This window comes from Lepidothrix coronata, unplaced genomic scaffold (assembly GCF_001604755.1).
Source record: "Lepidothrix coronata isolate B3197 unplaced genomic scaffold, Lepidothrix_coronata-1.0 Scaffold271, whole genome shotgun sequence".
Taxonomy (NCBI): domain Eukaryota; kingdom Metazoa; phylum Chordata; class Aves; order Passeriformes; family Pipridae; genus Lepidothrix; species Lepidothrix coronata.
In genome coordinates this window covers 149,470-168,004 of record NW_016690451.1, presented here as the reverse complement: position 1 = coordinate 168,004, position 18,535 = coordinate 149,470, and the positions used below count along the sequence as shown (strand labels likewise).

General features: G+C 34.9%; 1 protein-coding gene across 3 annotated transcripts in view; it reads left to right on the top strand.

Moving 5' to 3' along the window:
- The window catches only part of BBS9 (Bardet-Biedl syndrome 9), a 283,426-nt gene that overhangs the window by 126,435 nt on the left and 138,456 nt on the right, over window positions 1–18,535 (top strand). For all 3 annotated transcript variants that reach the window (XM_017836158.1, XM_017836157.1, XM_017836156.1), the window contains 2 exons: window positions 228–410; window positions 15,839–16,061. In XM_017836158.1, the coding sequence (XP_017691647.1) occupies window positions 228–410; window positions 15,839–16,061 (406 nt within the window). The remainder of the gene's footprint in view (window positions 1–227; window positions 411–15,838; window positions 16,062–18,535) is intronic.

Here is an 18,535-nt window from a genome sequence, read left to right as displayed (position 1 = left end):
TTGTACTAGATAGATTAATCCTGTTGCCATATGGAAATTGCACTGGGTATGCAAAAGAAAAATCTAGATAAGTGATAACTCATTTAATACTCTGTGGTTTGTGTTTATGGAAAACAGAATTCCTCAGGATCTTCTAAAGGAAAACAAGAGTGTGCCAAAGGTAATTTCAGTGTTGAGTGTTCATGGATGGTAAAATTATATTTAACAGATGTTTGTAATTTTTGCAGGTAATAGCTCTAGCAGATGCAGCAGAAGAAAATCAAGCCAATGTGTTCCAGGCATTCACAAAGTTGAAAAGTGCCACCCATCTGGTGATTATGCTGATTAGTTTGTGGCAGAAGCTCAGCACTGATCAAGTTGCTATTCTGGAAGCTACGTTTTTGCCATTAGCAGAAGATACACAAGAGCTGGTAAGAATCTGTAAGAGCTGCTTGAAAAATGCTCATTCATAGAGCTTTAAGCCCTTAAATTTACATATTTTCCCCTGTACTTTACTGAAGACTGTCCTTTGAAGTGATTTAAGTAGCCTTGTTAAGTTCAATGTTTGATGTAAACTACACTGATTTCCCAGGAAAGTAGAAAAGTAGGTTATAGAGTGGGTTATAGAACGTTTCATTAGAAGATATGGGTGATACCAGTTAAATTCTGCTTAACTTTTCCATAACAAGAGAATTAGGAGTGTCTCACACAAATTTAGCTGATTTTACCTTCAGTCCAATTGTTAGCACAAACAGAATACTGCCATTTTTTAAGGACTTTAATATAAATGCTATATAATAGACATGCGCACATTCCAATAGAAATATAAAATACAGACATGTACACACAGTAAATACAGTGTATTTAATCTATTAAGCATTTGCCATACTTTGTCCTCAGTGTTTTTAGAATGATTTATATAATGGATGAAAACTATCCAAAGAAAATACTGTGTATAGATAATGTCCTTGTATTTGCCAAACCATTTTTTACATAGTCCCACATTGTGTAGACATCTTGCAAATTCTGCTCTGTTTTAATGAGTGTGACCATGTGAGATTGTGTGCAGAATTTGGAGAATGGTTTGTGAAGAAAAATAAGGCTGTATTTTATCCATGCCTAATGTCCCCAGCTAAACACTGCTTTAGTTGAATGTTCTCAACTTAATTAAGAGTTGATCCCCAGTTGGTTTCAAGTCAAGCTCTCTTACTGAATTCTACAATAAAGTACTTAACTATCGTTTGCCACAGTTAGAAGAGAAATAAATTCTGACATTAATACATCTCAACACTTTATTTTAGGCATCTGAACTATGTAGTGTACTGCATAACCTTTCACAAATGACTTCTAGGGATAAAAAAATAAGAATTATTTTTGGTGCATACCAGTTTTAAATGTCATGCTTTGCACAGGGTTTTGCTGTGTACAGTGAATCCAGATTTTTGTACATACCTGGAATACTTAGAATGATTTGTGGTCTTTTAGTCAGCTTGAGCTGGGTTTCAAGTGAATCTAGGATCATCTGCCATTTCCACCTGGGGGGTGAAAAGCGTTTTGGCATTTTACATGGTATTGACTCATAGTAGGCAAAACCCCACAGTTCTACTGAGATTTGTTTTGGATTTAGTCCTCATTTAAACTTGAAAAATCAAGCTTTGCAGATGAGGAGTATGCATTCCCATGAATGGGATCGAAAGAAAGGTCCTATGAATCTCATAAAAGCCCAAACAGCCATTTTTTGTGTGACTCCTTTTTGTTTTGCCATCAGGAACTGCATTGCTTTGATACGTTTTGATACAATATGGTAAAATTTGTTGCATATCCTATAATACAGGATATCACTTCAGCATGTATCTTGGTGTGGTTTTAATATAGTAGTTAACAATATGCCATGTTAAAGCTGTAAGACTTCACATAAATATTGTAAGGATGTATATCCTACAGAGCAGTCAGGATGAAAAATGTAAACCAACAATAACTGGAGGTGGAAATGGAAATGAAACCTTTACAAAATACTGAATTATGTGCCATATTGAAGTTGTTATGGTACCACAGAAATCTGAATGTAATTTAAGGAGCTTAGGCAGGGAATGGGGAAATCTTCTGACATACCAATGCTATTTACAGACAGAAGCTCCTAGCGTGTGTTCAGGGTTTTCTTGCAAGCAATCAAGTGGAACACTGGTGAAAGAAAGTGAAGAATCTCTGAAGAATTTTTATTTACTCTTCAAACAATTCTGCACAATGGTTTGTTGTATTTTTATTTGGATGGAGTGTGTCAGAAGACAGTTTGGATGCAGTCTACATCTCCAGAACATTTTCTGCCTTGTGAGCATTAAACTATGGAAGTGTTTTTTTAATAAAAGGGAAATGTTTGGAATATACTGTTACCATAAAAAGAAATGCTTCTTTGACCATAACATCAACATTATTCTCATACATGCCATTTCATTTAGAACAGATTGTATCTTGCTTTCTAGACCTGGCAGTCAATTCAGTTAGGTATTTAGCAAATATGAAAGTGGCATTTTGTGTTCCCGTTGCTGCAAAACTTTTGTCTAAGAACATGTAAAATTTGGGTTTTCTTGTCTACAAAGATATAGCAGAAGTAATACTGCAAACTTGCATGTTTTTTGGAATATTGGAGATATTTGGCATCATATTTCGTTTCTGGCAGTAAACTTCTAACTAGCACCTAAAAAGCATTGCTTTGACTAAACTGACTGAAAGGGCTGCTCCTGTTCAGTACTGGAAATACAAGGACCTTCTCCTTTTTTAGTGATTCTTTCATGAATTCTGCACAGTTGGAAAAGTATCACACCAGCAATTGAATGAGATCTCTCAGATCTTGGTGGGATAAATGAGCTAATTCTTCTGCTAATGAAGTGATTAAGAAAGTGATGACAAAACTGAATAAAAATTAATCACATTTGCATGGAAGTTAGGTGCAGTTTTGTCCAATTCAAAGTATAAAAGCATATATTGTCACTATTTCAGAGCATAGTATTACAACCACATGCAAACTATACTTTCAAATATATACTGGTTTTGAGTCCTGTGTTTTTCTATGTGTTGAAATATATGGTAGAAAAATATTTTAGGGTGCTTTTGGAGACAAAAGAATCCATGATCATCATAACAGTGTTAATAATGTACCAGAGATTTTATCACACAGTGCACTTTTTTTCAGGAGAGTTGGTCACTGTTCTGTAAGACTAACGTATTTGTTTTTAGCTTATAACAGGGAGCGACAGCAATTTGAGGTACTATAAAGTCTGAAATAATAAAAAAAAATCATGAAAATGTTAAGGGGTGTTTTCCAGTGATTATACTTTACCAAGCTGAATTTTCTGGATGGAAAAAGATATTTGAAAAATGCTGAGTTTGTGTTGTTTACAATAGGGAATCCATTTAGGAAAGGAGGGAATTTGTCCAGGCTAATTTAAAGGGTTCAAAGGGTTCATGCCGAAGGGGGTAGTTTTGATGTAATGGCTGCATGGTGTCTGGATTGACTGATGGCTCATATGTCTGATCATTAAGCTACAAATGCTTTTTTTGTTTAGGACATTACAAAGGGAAAAAATGTCGATACTAATATTCTAACTTTGAGACTGATGGAGGGCCCTCGGTGGTATAACCATCAACAGCAACTTTACCAAAGAATAAATATTTTCATAGTTCTCATGATGTTACCAAATAATGACATACAGGTGCTTCATTGCTCAGAATCATCCCTTTCTTGTCATAGTCCCATTTGTGACACTATAGTTAATAGTAATAGCTCTAGTAATGGCATCGCAGAAGTACGTTTCCATCTCTCTTTATTTATGTTTGGAATTGTACAAACCAAGTAAATGTCTATATTAGACCTTAATTTTTTATTGAAGTTGTAATTTGGAAGAAAAATATACCTGAGGATGAAATGCGTATTTTAAATGACTCTATGATTTAGTGTAATTAACTTATGCTAGGGACTATAAATTTACCACTTCATAGTGCTGATTAGATAAAGTTGAAACAATGAAAAGAAATGGTGTCAGAAGAAAATCGTTAAGTGCCTAGTAAAAGTCATAGGAGTTACTATCAAAAGTGTCTGTGCTTTTTGTAAGAAGATCATCTGAATGTAAATCATGAGAAAAAGAAAAGATTGTTTGGGAAAGACTAGATAACCTGCTACGTTTTATGCATGATAGCAGATGGGTTTTACTTAGAGTTCTTGAGTAATGTAGAAAGTACTCTTTCGTGGAAAGAATCCTTTACTAGGTTTTTCTCAAAATGAAAGGTAAGGTTATTTCTGTAATTCCAGCAGGCTTAATTCTGTCACAACTGATAGTAGCCAAATTTGCTTTAAATTTCCTGTTGATGTTTAGTACTTTCAAAGCTTTGAACTAACAATTATGTCTTTGGCAAGAGTAATTTTTGTGAACCTTAATTCTTGGAATTTGTTGGAAATGGTCATTTTCACTAATTCTTGTGATTAATCCAACCTAGGTCTTAATCACGGTAAAATATATCTGGAATTAGGTTTTTGTGCCTTATATTTTCTATACTCTGCTTGTTATTGTAACCACTTTTGAAATGTAAAACTCCAACTGTCTACTAGACTGAAATATTTTAAAATAGGCTGAAATATTTCATATTTTCTTGTTTGCCATAGGCTGGTACAAATTATCTTTTGGTATTTTGTAAATACTTTAAAATTTTCTTAAACAAAACAAAAAACCCCACCCCAAGCCCAACAAACAAACAAAAACCCCAAAACCAGTACAAGGCAGTGAGCAGTGATGACTGCTAACTTGGAACCAGTTTTCCATATAGCTTTATTCTTTATTTCTACAAACAAATACATTATATTTATCCCCTCTCTTCTTCTTTCTAGGAAAAAAGTGAATAATATATCTGAGAATAAGTAGTTTTAGAGGGAGAAGCACATGAAATTTGTTGCCTTTTTTCCAGCAGGGAAAATTACTTTACATTAAATGACATTGACTATCTTTTTTAGAAGTCAAAATATAAATAACTCTTCCTCCTATTTCAATCAAGGCCATACAACAGAATCAATCAGAAAGATGCTTCACTGTACCAGAAGCGTCTAAGTCTAAAAGAAGTGGGGGAAAAAAAACTAGTGAGTTTTAAGTCTTTAGTCACCAAAGGAAAGGAAAGGAAGCTTTAAGCTTACCCAGTAAACCCCTTAATTTTTCAGTAGAATAGGTCAGTCAGCCTGAAGTTTAGTTTTGGTTCAGGGCACCCAAAGTTCCCAGTCAAGTGATGGGAAGAAGGTGAGGGAATGAGATTCCCACTCCTCCCTGGGCAGGGAGGAGTATGAAGGAGAAAGGTTTAAATGGAGTAATGATGCCTTTGCTCAAGCATGTGTGTGTGACCCAGCTGGAGAATGAGAAGAGCATGGTTCAAGTACCAGCCTTCTTTGATAGTATGTTTTGATAAGGAAGTTATCAGTGCTCTGCTGCTAGCTGGCTTTCAAGAGGATCAGACTACACCATGATCTGGAATGTGGAATCATAGAATCATTGAGGTTGGAAAAGACCTTCAAGATCGTGGAGTCCAACCTTTGACCAAACACCACCTTGTCAGCTAGACCATGGCACAAAGTGACGTGTCCAGTCATTTCTTGAAGACCTCCAGGGATGGTGACTCCACCACCTCCCTGGGAAGCCTATTCCAATGCCTGACCATCCGTTCAATGAAGAAATTCTTCCTGATGTCCAACCTGAGCCCCCCGGTGCAGCTTGAGGCTGTGACCTCTTGTCCTGTCACTAGTTAACTGGGAGAAGAGACTGACCCTCACCTCACTACAACCTCCTTTCAGGTAGCTCTAGAAAGCAGTAAGGTCTCCTCTGCACCTTTCCTACTCCAGGCTAAACAGCCCCAGCTCCTTCAGTTGCTCCTCATGTGAGTAGGTGGACAGAAAGGCACCTGGTTGTAAACCCACTAAGTTACTGCAAAGTGATGTGTAAGTATTTCTAGTTTACTTTTATTTGTAATCCCTTAAAAGCAGGGTTTCACACTGATTGATTACTTGACAATGTTAGAATGTCAAAAAAAAAAGAAATTTTCTTGGTAAGTAACTTTGGGTAAAGAGGGAATTTGAAGAGCAAGGTGGCGATCTCACCACTACTTTAAGCACTATCACAATTCCTTTAAATGTCTGTTAATAATTTTCGTCCTGCAGATAAATTTATTTACTAAGAAGGCAGTGGGTTATGGCAAAAATAGCAAGTTGAAGACAAATTGCACCACTATCTAGTGATCTTCATTTGTAACTGAATTCATGTGATTCGTCACAGTGACTTCTCTGTGTAGAATAGAAAAGTGCCAATGTTTTGTTGGTCTGAGAAAGAAAGGCTTAGTGTGGTCTGTTTGAAACTTTTATGTATTAATGAAAATCTATAATATATTTTTATCAGATGCTTTCCACTTCAAAGGACTACAAGAAGATGCTATGCCCTATTGTATTTTCAATTTTTTTTTTTCGTTTAATGGTTTTTTGGTGGTTGACAAGAAGGAGATGTAAGATTTTAATTTTTTTAAAAGGTTTGCTTCTGGTGATTGGTAATAATACTGGTTTTCAAAAAAGAAAGCTTTCTCTATTTCTTCTACAAAATTATGCAGAAATAGGTTTGATGTGCATTATAAATTGTAAGGGTTCAAATGACAGAAAAAATTGTTGTATTCTTGTCTTGTTTAATTGTATTCCCTGGAACTTTTATCAAGCTCAGAATAAGCATTCAACCTTGGTATAAACCTTATGCTAATGAAGAATCTGACATATCTGTTGGTTAGATGTATTTTAATTAAAAAGTTTTAAGAATTAATTTTGTTTTTAACTTGGTCCAGCACCTTATTTTTTTTTGCCAATATTGGAGATACTGAAGTTAATCTTCAGTGGACTGTCTTTGTTGTGAGCAGAAGCCTACTCAAGGATCCTGTTTCTTGGTGTAAATTAGTCAAGGCAGAACTGTGTGTTCTGCTTTGATTAATTTGCTTCCAGTGTATATACCTCCTTTTAAACTAATTTGGATACCCTACAAAGTACTGCATTTGTCCCAGGAGACTTATCCTTTGTTTGATAAATTAAATAAGCTTCTGTTATCAGACATCTTTCTCTATGTAATATTGTGATGGGGACCTCTAAACTTTCTCTTTGTTACAGTAATCTGTCTCGTTCAGGTACAAAGAGCTATTTTAGTGTAGTAGTAATTACTGAGTATGTGCTGCATACCAGGAGTTCAGATCAGTTGTCATCTAAACTGCTTAATGACAAGAGCGATGCATTACAGTGATTACAGCAATGTTGTTCACCAAAGGGTCTTAACACTCAATATACATAATCAGTGGCTCTTTCTTTTGCCCTTTTTTTTTCTTCTTTTAAAGGAGTTTATTGTCGGTGGAGAATTCTCTTGATATTGTGTCCTAATTGAAAGATCTACAGACTCTTGCTATGCAGCCTTCCAGTACCTAAAAAAGGCTTACAAGAGAGATAGAGGGATTTTTCACAAGGGCATGTAGTGTTAGGTCAAAGGGGAATGGCCTGAAGCTGAGAGGAGGGTAGGCTTAGATTAGATATTAGCAAGAAATTCTGTACTGTAAGAGTGAGGTGGTGAGGCACTGGAACAGATTGTCCAGATAAGTTGTGAACTCCCCATCCACAGGTGTGGGGCCAAGTTGTGTTTGGGGCCAGGTTGGATGGGGCTTTGAGAAACCTGGTCTAGTGAAAGGTGTCCCTGCCTATGGCAGGGGAGTTGGAACTGGGTTACCTTTAAAGTTCCTTCCAACCCAACCCATTCTATGATTCTATGTATTGATCAGTATTGTACTAGTGTTTTAGAAATTTATTGTGATTTATGATTGATTGTGAAATTCTGCTGGAATTACTTGTATTCTGAAACAACGTATTTGTTTCAGCACCATTAGTGTATGACCTTTATATTACATAATAGGACAGGGTTTATAGAATTAAAAGGTGCATATTTACTGTTGTTTTTATTTCCTGATTGTCTCACATCAGTTCAAAGCTATGATACTTTTATTATAAATACTGTAGTGCTATGTTTGTAGCATTGTTTCTAACCGTATATCATGCGATTTTCTGAGAAAATGAATTGCTCCCAATAATTCGGTAAAGCTCTCTATTTATATTGAACATATTACAGTGATGTGCAGCTAAATTCGTAATTTCCTTTAGATCTAACAGTCAGAAATGTTTCTGAGGGTGTTTCAAGATCTAATCACCAAACTAATCTTTGTTCTTGGGGGAATGTGGGAGGAACCAGTTGTGATATAACTGCTTTTCGTTTGGAAATTGTTGGTTGTTCATGGTTCTAAGTTGCAGTCGTAATGTAACATTTTTTGGTTGTTATTAGATAACATATAGCTATCACTCTCACATTGTGGTGTTGTATAATTTGTCTACTGGAATTTACAAAGATATCATGTCATCAGATAAATATAGATAGATTGATACAGATATCATACAGAAATTGTCATGTGAATCTTTCATCTTGTTACAAAGTCCCAGAAAAAAACTCACTTGCTTTTTTTATCATGGTTTTCAGAGAAGTAATTTTTTTCAGATTGAAGTTTTTTGTTTTAGTTAATGGCAAGATGCTTTGTCTTAATTCCTAGATTAAGAATGATATACCCCTATTCTCTCATGTTTGCACAGGTGATGAGAGACTCACTTTGCATTAAGACAGGCCAAATTAAAGGAGCATGAAGATTGCATCATTTTTTGTCTTTCATCATCCCCTGGCTTTTTCAGTGAAGAGAGAGTTTGATAAAGCCAACATATGGTTTGGCTACTTTTGGCTACCTCAAAAGTAAAACAGGTCATAAGTCAAGTCTGTACAAACAATGGAGGATAATAATTGTTGCCCAAGCTACTGTCTCAAAAAAAAAAAAAAAAAAAAAAAAAAAATCTGGTGTAAACTTGAAAATTGGCTATTGGAGTAAATATGCAAGTCCAGTTGCATATTTTTTGTCCTATTTGGCACTATTCTTTTTGTCCTCACCTGAGCATTTTGAGAGCATTTGGTGGTGCATAGGTTTAAAATAAGCTGAAAATTTAAACAGGAAACAAACTTTATGTCAAGTTTGGGTTTTTTTAAGAGCTGAAATGTTTGAGTGAGTGTGGTTCCATATTTCACAGGCTTTGGAAACACAAACTCATTTGTCAGTATTTCATAGTATGTCATATTGGTAACCTAATAAGAGATATCAGAGTAAAAGATGAAAAGTTCCTCTCCAAGTATATCACTGATCTAAAAGTGCAGTGTGGACTGAGATGCAATGAGAAGTTTCAATACACTTGTTTTAGCATATGTTTTTTTCTACTTTGTTACTTCCCAGTGTCAAAAATTATCTTGCTGGATCTAATTGAAGTTACAGAGTTCATGTATGGCAGACCTACTGCTGCATGTCTAGCATTCTTCAGCAAGATGAACAACTTCTGATGTGTTTGCATGCCTGCAGACAGCTTTGACAATATCTACAAAAACCAAACAGCACCTCAGTTTTCCTAGCTAACTGGTGAAAAGTTCTTGAGGAAAAGAAAGATGAAGTGTTAGATTATTTCAGTGCTAAAAAGCAAAACAACAGACAAGCTGGCAACAAAAGAAGTCAAACCACTCCATTCACATAGCGCATACAAGGATTTCTTTCATCAGTTCTCAGAAAGGGATCAACAGTCATAAGAACTCAAGTTAATAAGAAAATTAACATGACAAAAATCCCTCAGAAATTCAGGATTCTGGAATAGCTTCTACAGAAACCCATGAAGTATTTGAACTTTCATTATATCAGATAGGATGCATTTGTATTACAACAAATAAGCATTACTAGAGGAGTAACTCTACAGTTATGTAGTTAGAATTTATCTGTTGAAAAAATGTGCTGTTTTCTCTGCCTCTCACCCGCTCTTAAAAAACCACTGTTGTCCAGAAAAAAACCCCCAAACAACCAGGTGTTAGGACACACTCAATTGCCCCAATTTTGAGATGTGAGACAATTTGAAAAAAGAGTTAGTTGATACAGATCCATTGCTTGTCAAGAAGAAAACTATTGATCTAGTCTGATTCTAACCTAATTTTGAAAATCTTTCTGTGCAAATGAGGAGCATCCAATGCACAAGGATGCAGCTTACACTGAAATTTAGCTACAGTAGACAGAGATGAAATTTTAATGGAGTAGCTAATAAAACCATCATCTATAGTCACCTTGGTATATAATTTTTTGGTGAAGCACGCACTTTCACGAGAGCAAATTGCTAAACTCAAAAGCATAGAAGAGTTAAGCAGCTGTAGAAATATTATGACTATGATCCCCACCTGGAGTTTTGCTTTCTTACAGGTGATACACTCTCTAATGATGGTACCAGTTGTTTCATTAATACACAAAACCCTACAACTGCTGATAATCGTAATTTGTTTCTGTGAGCAGGATTTCCTTCTGAATTAGACTTGAAAAGTATATGAAAATCTTGAATGATAGAGGTCATCATCTTGATAGGTGCAGCTTTCAGAACCTTTGTTTAGTAATGCTCAATTTGCTGGTTTTCTGAAAAACCCACTGCTTTAGTACTGCTCTTTTACATTATGATTCTTCCAGAAGATTCTTGGTAAAATATTAGTTTTGGAGCACCATTCCCAAAAGAAAAATACTGCATATTCTATATGATATTTTTAAAAATGCCATTTTGATTACTAAGCCATATGCATTTTCAGCTTTTCTTCCATACTTGAAGACATTAGAAAAGGAGATTTTAGCAAATCTTGATCTAAAGTTAAATGTCCGTAGAACAGAATCCACCAAAAACTATACTTATATTTAATGCAGGAGGGTTTGGTGGTTTGTGAATTGAGCTTCAGAGGACAGAAACACCAGAACGACTTTTACATGACAAGTGTGCTTTTCAGGAAAGATTCTGTTATATAGATTTTTCTCAGCTGAAGTTGCCATAGGATATCAATATATGCTTACCAATTAGAACTCAAAATAAGAAGCTCTTGTAGAGAGTTGTTTATGGTGCTGGAGTTTCTATTAAATAAATATTTCTACATTGGAGAGATGAAGTTGCTATTTCTGTTGTGACTGGCAATTACAGCACAGCAGTGCAGAAATGACAAGTGCGTCTGTGACAGACTTTTAAATGAACCCACCTTATTCACAAAGGATTTTTTCTAAAGCTGATATCTGCAGTCTATTCATGTAAAAATGTGAGATATTAATATATGAATTGAATGCTCTGAAGTAGCTTAAAAATAGTTGCTAGCATGAATACTTGTTGTTAAATAGCTCTGCACAGATCTGTTGTGCTGTACTTGAACCAGTTCAATAAATATTGTAAAGAGATCTCATAGTTTTCTGTGTAAGTCTTGATTACTTTCTGTACATTTTTATTTGTTGTTATTCATAGACTCTTTAAGCTTTTATGCCTTAAATATGTGTTGTGTCAGGTTTCCTGCAGGGCTTGATTACTCAGGAGATGACATGTTGCGGTCAGAGTTATCAAGATGTTACCTTGTACTTCTCTGTTACCTTCTCTTCTCTGGGTTTTGCATTTCTTTTAGCCGTTGTTTGGCTTTTATCCTTTGTGTTTTAAGTAAATTGTAATTTGTGTGGAGTAGGTAAATTTACTAAGTCCAAAGATTTAAATGTCTACAATGCCTGTAATGTAGCTCTTGACAATAGGTTGACTTCAGAGGACCATCTGACAAATGAGGATGATTTTCTGCCTAAAATTCTTTCCTTGATTTAAAATGAAATGGAATAATCTAGTGCTTTGAACTATGTATCGTATTAATTTTCTTCATTTTAGTTGTTCTCTCTTACCTTGTCTTTGATGTTCAACTGTATCCTCACTTCGATGTTGTTTTCATCAGTCTACAAATTCCTGTTAGAACTGAATTATTTTAAATGCTAATAGTAATAAAAGTCTGATCAGTCAATATTATAAACATTATGCATCATAATTGATTTAAAGAAAGATAACTAGAGAGAGCAGGATTATTATAAGAATTTTCATTGGTGCTTTTTTAATGTGTGCTGAATACAAATATCCTTCTTAGGCACTTCATAGATTTATGATGTATTTAAACTTGAGTCATTTGTCTGGATTTTCATCAAACTTGGATTCCACCAGTCTGTAGAATTTTACCAGTTTCCTGTTTTTTAGGTATTCCAGTGGTGGGGTTTTGTTATTTAGAGGTGCCTTTTTTTTTTTAATACAAAAGTGAATTATAGAATATTCTAAAATAATCTGTGAATAGTTTTTCTAATGGACTATCTTAAAGAAAACTGGGTTTATATTTCTAATTCTCCAACCAAGAAGAATTTTTTCTTAAAAAAGTTTTCTTAAAAAAAGTGCACTATCTCTTGAGACTGTTCAAATTTAATACATTAAGACCTCATGAATATTTTACTGTATGTTTTTTTTCTGAGTGTTTTATAGATATCAAGTCTATTTGCTGGGCTTTTTCTTTTATTTTATTCATATTCTTTTCAAGAGGTCTCCTAAATGCTTCATTTTTAGCAGTAATTTTTCAGGGGCACTCGCAAGGAAAGTTTGTCATTTCCATTTCTGGCAGCACAGGCGAATGTTGCATGCCTGCTTCATGGCTGCTGAGACTGTTATATCCTCTTGGAGACAAGTAGATCAGTTAGAAATACAGAATATGCTTGAAGAATATGTGTTAGGATGACTGGTAGCACAGGGAATCCGGGCAAAATTTGCTAATGATCTGTGCTTGTGTTGGAGTCTACAAGTTCAGCAGCCACTGTTTGTATGTGTAACAGTATTCTTTTTTTAATGACTTTAAAAGCAAAATGTTGAGAGACACATGGCTGGTGTTTCTTGTGAATTAGCATATGCAGTGCTTTCAGATACAGAAACCTCTTCTTTAGTGGTTTGGATAAGCATAAGTGCCAAGATTGTCAGTCAGTATGGTGAGCTTTCAAGTATTCCAGCATTTTTGAGAGGTGATGAAATCATTATTGTGTCTAAAATCAAGACGTAAGATATTACCTACAAGAGAAAAATAATAATAATGCATATGTGCAAAATATGAAGCCCAGTCTTTCCCAATGAAAAAGTAAAATTGATGAATTAAGCTTTTTTATCTATTTCAATTATAGGAAGACTTTGGATGGTTTAATAATGCCTCTTTCTGTGAGTCTTGACTCACATTTGTTGTCACCGTTACGGCAATGCTTACTGGTCATAGAACGATGGATTACTGGTATCACACGTTGAAGGTGTTCCTTTCAGACCTCAAATGTGCAGAATACTACACAGAAAGCCATTAGTGAATATTACAACTGTGGCTGTAGAATCGTTCTTCAGTGTGGGCTATAGACTAGAATGCTTTCATTTTCAAACATCTTTCAGCTTTTTTTAACACATAAGGGGTGAATCATTTTTCTTGTTCTTTCAGTTCTCCCCTTGCACCAATAAAAATTGCTGACAAATGGAGCCTTATTTGCAGCTGTTAATTTTTAGTTGTATAAAATCATCTCAACAGTTTTCCATCAAGTTTTTTTTCATTTAGATGTAGCTTTTATGTACTCTTTCACTAATCACAAAGGCTGCTTTGGATTTGACAGGACTTAGGAGGTCAACAGAGCTTGAATTGGAGAAGATAGTTTTATGGTCTACTGAGAAACCAGTTTTACATGGAAATTAAATACAAGAACAAGGGTTGGAAAATGTTAAGGCTATGGTATAAAGTAAAACATACCTGTGTGAGCCAAGGACAGAATACTAGCCATTTTTAATTTCCTGACTTTCCTTAGCTTGTATTTCAGTACTTTTATTTAAATGCTCCTTTTGCCTGCATTTTTACAACTTAAATGGACAGACATATTGGCCAGCTTCTTGGCTACTGTACGCTGACACCAGTTAATCACATGTTTCTTTGTCTTTTAGTGAAACTCAAGATTCTTGTGTTTATATTGTCCTATTTTTCATGATTTGTAGTATAATTAGGAGTGCCTGGCTTGGCTGTTTTTGATGCTTTATACGTATTGAGTTTCATTGCCCAGTATGTGGGAATGTAGACAGCATTTACCAGCTCATTAACCTCTTTAAATTGGCTGCAGAATGGATGATTTCCTGTCACCATCACAGGTCAGTGGATGCATTGCACTCTAATGGACTCTTTCTAGAATATTTGAAAAACGTTAAGCTACCACAGCATTGATTGATTGATTGATTGGTGTATTTTTCTAATTTACATGTTTTTTGAGGGGGCAAATCCTGATAAGATAGTAGGTTAATGCTGTTGTTATTCTGAAGTTAGGAAAGGCAAATGTTGACTAAGAAAACTTTACTAGGTGATCCTGTTTCTCTGCAAAATTTTATACACATGCAGCACATTTTCAGGACACTAAGTGTATGTTTGGATAAGGTTGAAGTGCATATGACTGTGTGGTCTTACTGATGTACTTGACCACTAGTAAGCATCTAACCTAGATCTGGAATTTAACAAGGTCAAGAAGGGTGGTCTTTGCTTCTCTGTGTTAAAAGTAGTACCCTTCACAAAAGCCATATGTATTTAATTAAAGAAATTAATTAAACTTATTTGCTTGTCAGTGGACTCCAGCAGGGTTGACACCATCATTCTTTCAACTGTTACACTTATCAAGTAGTGGAAATTTGGATAGGTAGATGATTTTGCTGTACAACTGAATGTTTTCAGTTAACTAGAACACACCATGAGAAAGAGCTTAAAAACTAGAAGACTTTGTCCAAACTCTGTAAGATTGTCATGAGCAGCCTTTGTGAGTGTCTTTCTGGTTCATTATAGATGCTTTTAATTAGTCATATGGTCTCATCACAGGCTGTAACTTAAGATTTCAAAATGCATCAAGAGGAGTCAATCTGCATTTCATATTGCAAAAATGAGATAGATGTCATATATTAGATTTTATGCATTAACCTAATAAGCTTGTCACTAATAAGGGCTTCTGCTATCCAGGATTCTTGTTAAAGGAACATTTGTTTGTTTCACTGAAAACTACAGTACAAATTACAGCCTTGAAGCTAAGTTTTAAATATGCTTTTCAAGGTGCCTCGTGAAAAGAAATTTTCTTGTTTTTTCTGAGTGTTATTTGCGGAAGCCTGCACTTTATTGTTATTTTGTGGAAATACATATACTGAATATGACACTGAATATGGCTTTTCCTCCTGAAAGCTTTTCTGTAGGTAGCTGCTTATTTTAACAGAAGTGATTACTAAGCTGTTTTTTTCATAAATGTTGACAGCTCAGCATTATGCTGAAATCAAAGCACTGACACACCTCTGCTAATGCTGTGGGTATCATAACTGATAAATGGCTACTGAATGTCTGCAGCTTTGGGTTGCAGTCATGATGTTTTCTACTACTGATGTGTTATCAGAATATTAGATGTGATTCCAAAGAACGTATAACTGGATAAGTTTGGGGTTTTTTTCCTGGCCTTGATATATCTTCATCACAATGTTATATGCTATGTATTATGTTTTTTTAAGTCTCCATTCTGTTCTTAATTCTAAATGTCACAACCAGGAACATCTAGTTTTCAGTTATTAATACTGAATTTAACTGTTATATCACATACTGTCCTTACATTATTATTATTGAAATTAGAATTCTCTGTTGATCTAATGTTGGAACAAGATTGTTTTTTCAGCTTTTGCTTGTACAAGTTGAAGTTGAGTGTTCATGACACTCATTAACCCCAAATTATATTTTATCTATCAATATAATTTGAAAATCTCGGTCCTTGTTTTGTTACTTTTTTAAAAATATGCTACGTCATATTACAGTTCACCTAATTTTATTTAATTTCCATTTCTTTAATGCAGGGTTGGGAAGAAACCGTGGATGCTGCAGTTTCTTACTTGTTAAGAACTTGTTTGTCAAAGAGCTCTAAAGAGCAGGCCCTGACTCTCAGCAGCCAGTTGTGCATGCCCAAAGATACCAGCAGACTGAAGAAGAACATCACCCTCTTCTGTGATAGATTGGCCAAAGGTGGTCGCCTTTCATTAAGTACGGACTTGGCCACTCAGCAAGCTGCTGTCATGCCAGGTAAGCCGTGAAGTACATCTTCAGAATTCAAAATACTTATTTGCATATTAAAACTAAAAATTTTGCACATTTTATTTTACTGGCAGTTTAGTTTTCATTGATTATGAAAACCAAACACTGTGTCGCTGACCAGTAGAATGACAGTAGAATGAATATGCTCAGTAATGCAGCAAATGAACTCCAGATGGTCATCTTATCCTCTAAAAGTCTTATTTCTTTGCACTTTTCAATTGGATGTGTACATGTGTATGTTTCTAATGTGACAGAAGAAGGAGGAGTGAAAAGTCCTGCTTTCTTGATAAAGAAATGATTATGGTTGCATTGATGACTTTATGGCATATCTATAGGCCAAATTATGAAGTACTGATAACACCAGAGAAAAAAAATCTGCAGCATTAGAAAGTACTAGCTGGCTGGGTGGTATCTTATAGAAAGCATGAAATTGAAGATGAAACTAATTTAAGTATGTGTTGAATAGTATTTCTCATATAGAAAAAGAATGTGGACAAGATTTCACAGTGCACAATGATTTAAATGAATGTCATGGAATTACCATTTTTAAAGAAAATTTTGTTCATGTCCTTTTCTATATTCCTGCTTTATAGTAATATTGGGACCAAAGGCTCACCTTTTCTGCAGAGTCTGAAGTTTAGCGTCTTTGCACTATTGCAAGACATTTTCTTCCTGCCTTTTTCCTCTTGTGAGACAGATAGTCTCTTAGTAAACATCAGATACTCCTGCTGGCTTGGAAACAGGTATTTTCTTTCCCAGCTTTCTGCTCTAAATTTGGATTGGCTGTTCATTCAGCTTCATACACTCCTAAACCACAAAATATCACTATGCCCTTTGACCTCAGTGACTTCCTTCCGCTACAGCAGTCTTCACATCTATTGGGAAAAGTATGTGTTGTATGTATATTTCATGCTTAAAAATTGGAGTTTACTATTTTGGGTATTGCTTTTGATAAAGTTTGGAGTTGTGTTAGGGCAGTATCTTGATTATCAGTACTTTGTTTTCTTACATTACAAAGAATAATTAAATTCCTGTTGAATATAATATAATATGAATGGCCTGTGCAATGTTTCAGCAGCTTGGAAGTCCCTGTTATTGTTATGTGCAGCCCTCCTTTGTGTGTGCTGCTGTAAATGATCTGGTAAAACGGCTGCAGACTGTGCAATGGTAGAAATTTTATATATATATACATAATATATATATAATTTTTGTTTAGTGTTATACTATTCCCGTATCTGGAAGCAGATTGATAATCATGTGAGGCTAAAAAAGTGTCATATTTGTTTTAGAAATTTTTGTTAGTATTTCTTTGCAAGACTAAAATATGTGTAAAAGGCACTTCTTTTGTTGACCTTTGATTATATAACCATTGTCTTCATTCTTCTAAGAATTCTGAAAAGGTGTAAATAGCTGCAGTTCATCTTTTTCTACCTATGCTAATAAGGTGAATTGATTTAATAAGGAAATTCACTTCTGCCTGTACAGATGGCTAGTGTTACTGAGTTCAGGGAACTATGCAATTTGATTATGAATAATTCTGTTAGGAAAAGACAGAAAAATTTGTAAAAATTGTAAACAAATCGGAAGAAATCTTACTCTTGATGAAGTACCTTGGGAAAGGGTCCAATCATGCTCCCGACACACTGTCTACAAAGACTAAAACATTTAAAACTGCTAAACCCACTGTTTTCTATTACATGAGGCCAAAATAACACCAAGAAGGCATGAGTGACATGTGCGAGAATAATTTTTACTACTGTGGTAGAGGTAGACAGTTATACTGCCTTTCAAATACAACAAGGAAGAAGTACATTCCAAGGAAAACATAAGGTATTTGACTGTAGGCTGTTAGCCAAGTATTGACGATACCTGGGACCAGAATTACCATTTTACATGATGCATAGTGAAAAATTGAGTACCTGTAAGGAACTGGTTGAGACCTGGTACAGCAGTGTCACACCTGTCATAAAGTGTTCTAGCTGTTCTTGAAATGCCTTTTGGCCATAATTAACATTAAAAAGAATTAAAACCTGTAACCCAAATGCAGATTTCAAAATAAATAGTTTTGCTTTCAAAATTGCTCTTGTATGTAGCCCTTTTGAATATCAAATCACCTAATTAAGAATCAAAATTATGACCTAATTAGGCTAACACTTCAGAATATCACAAGAAGGTATCATTTAAAGAAATTATAAAACCTAGTACAACTTTCTTATTTTCACTTAGAGTTCAGCCTGACGTCTTGATAAAAGAGTCTGTATGTTTATGCATTTATTCATTAACTGTTGAGAGAATATTATTTTCAAAAGAGCTCAAAAATAAGAAATTTCATCTTATACTACAGGACAGGCTCATTGACCCTGAAATTAGCTCAGTTGGTTAAAACATGGTGCTAATAACACCAAGGTTGTGGGTCTGATCTCCCCATGAGCCATTCACTTAAGAGTTGGACTCAATGATCC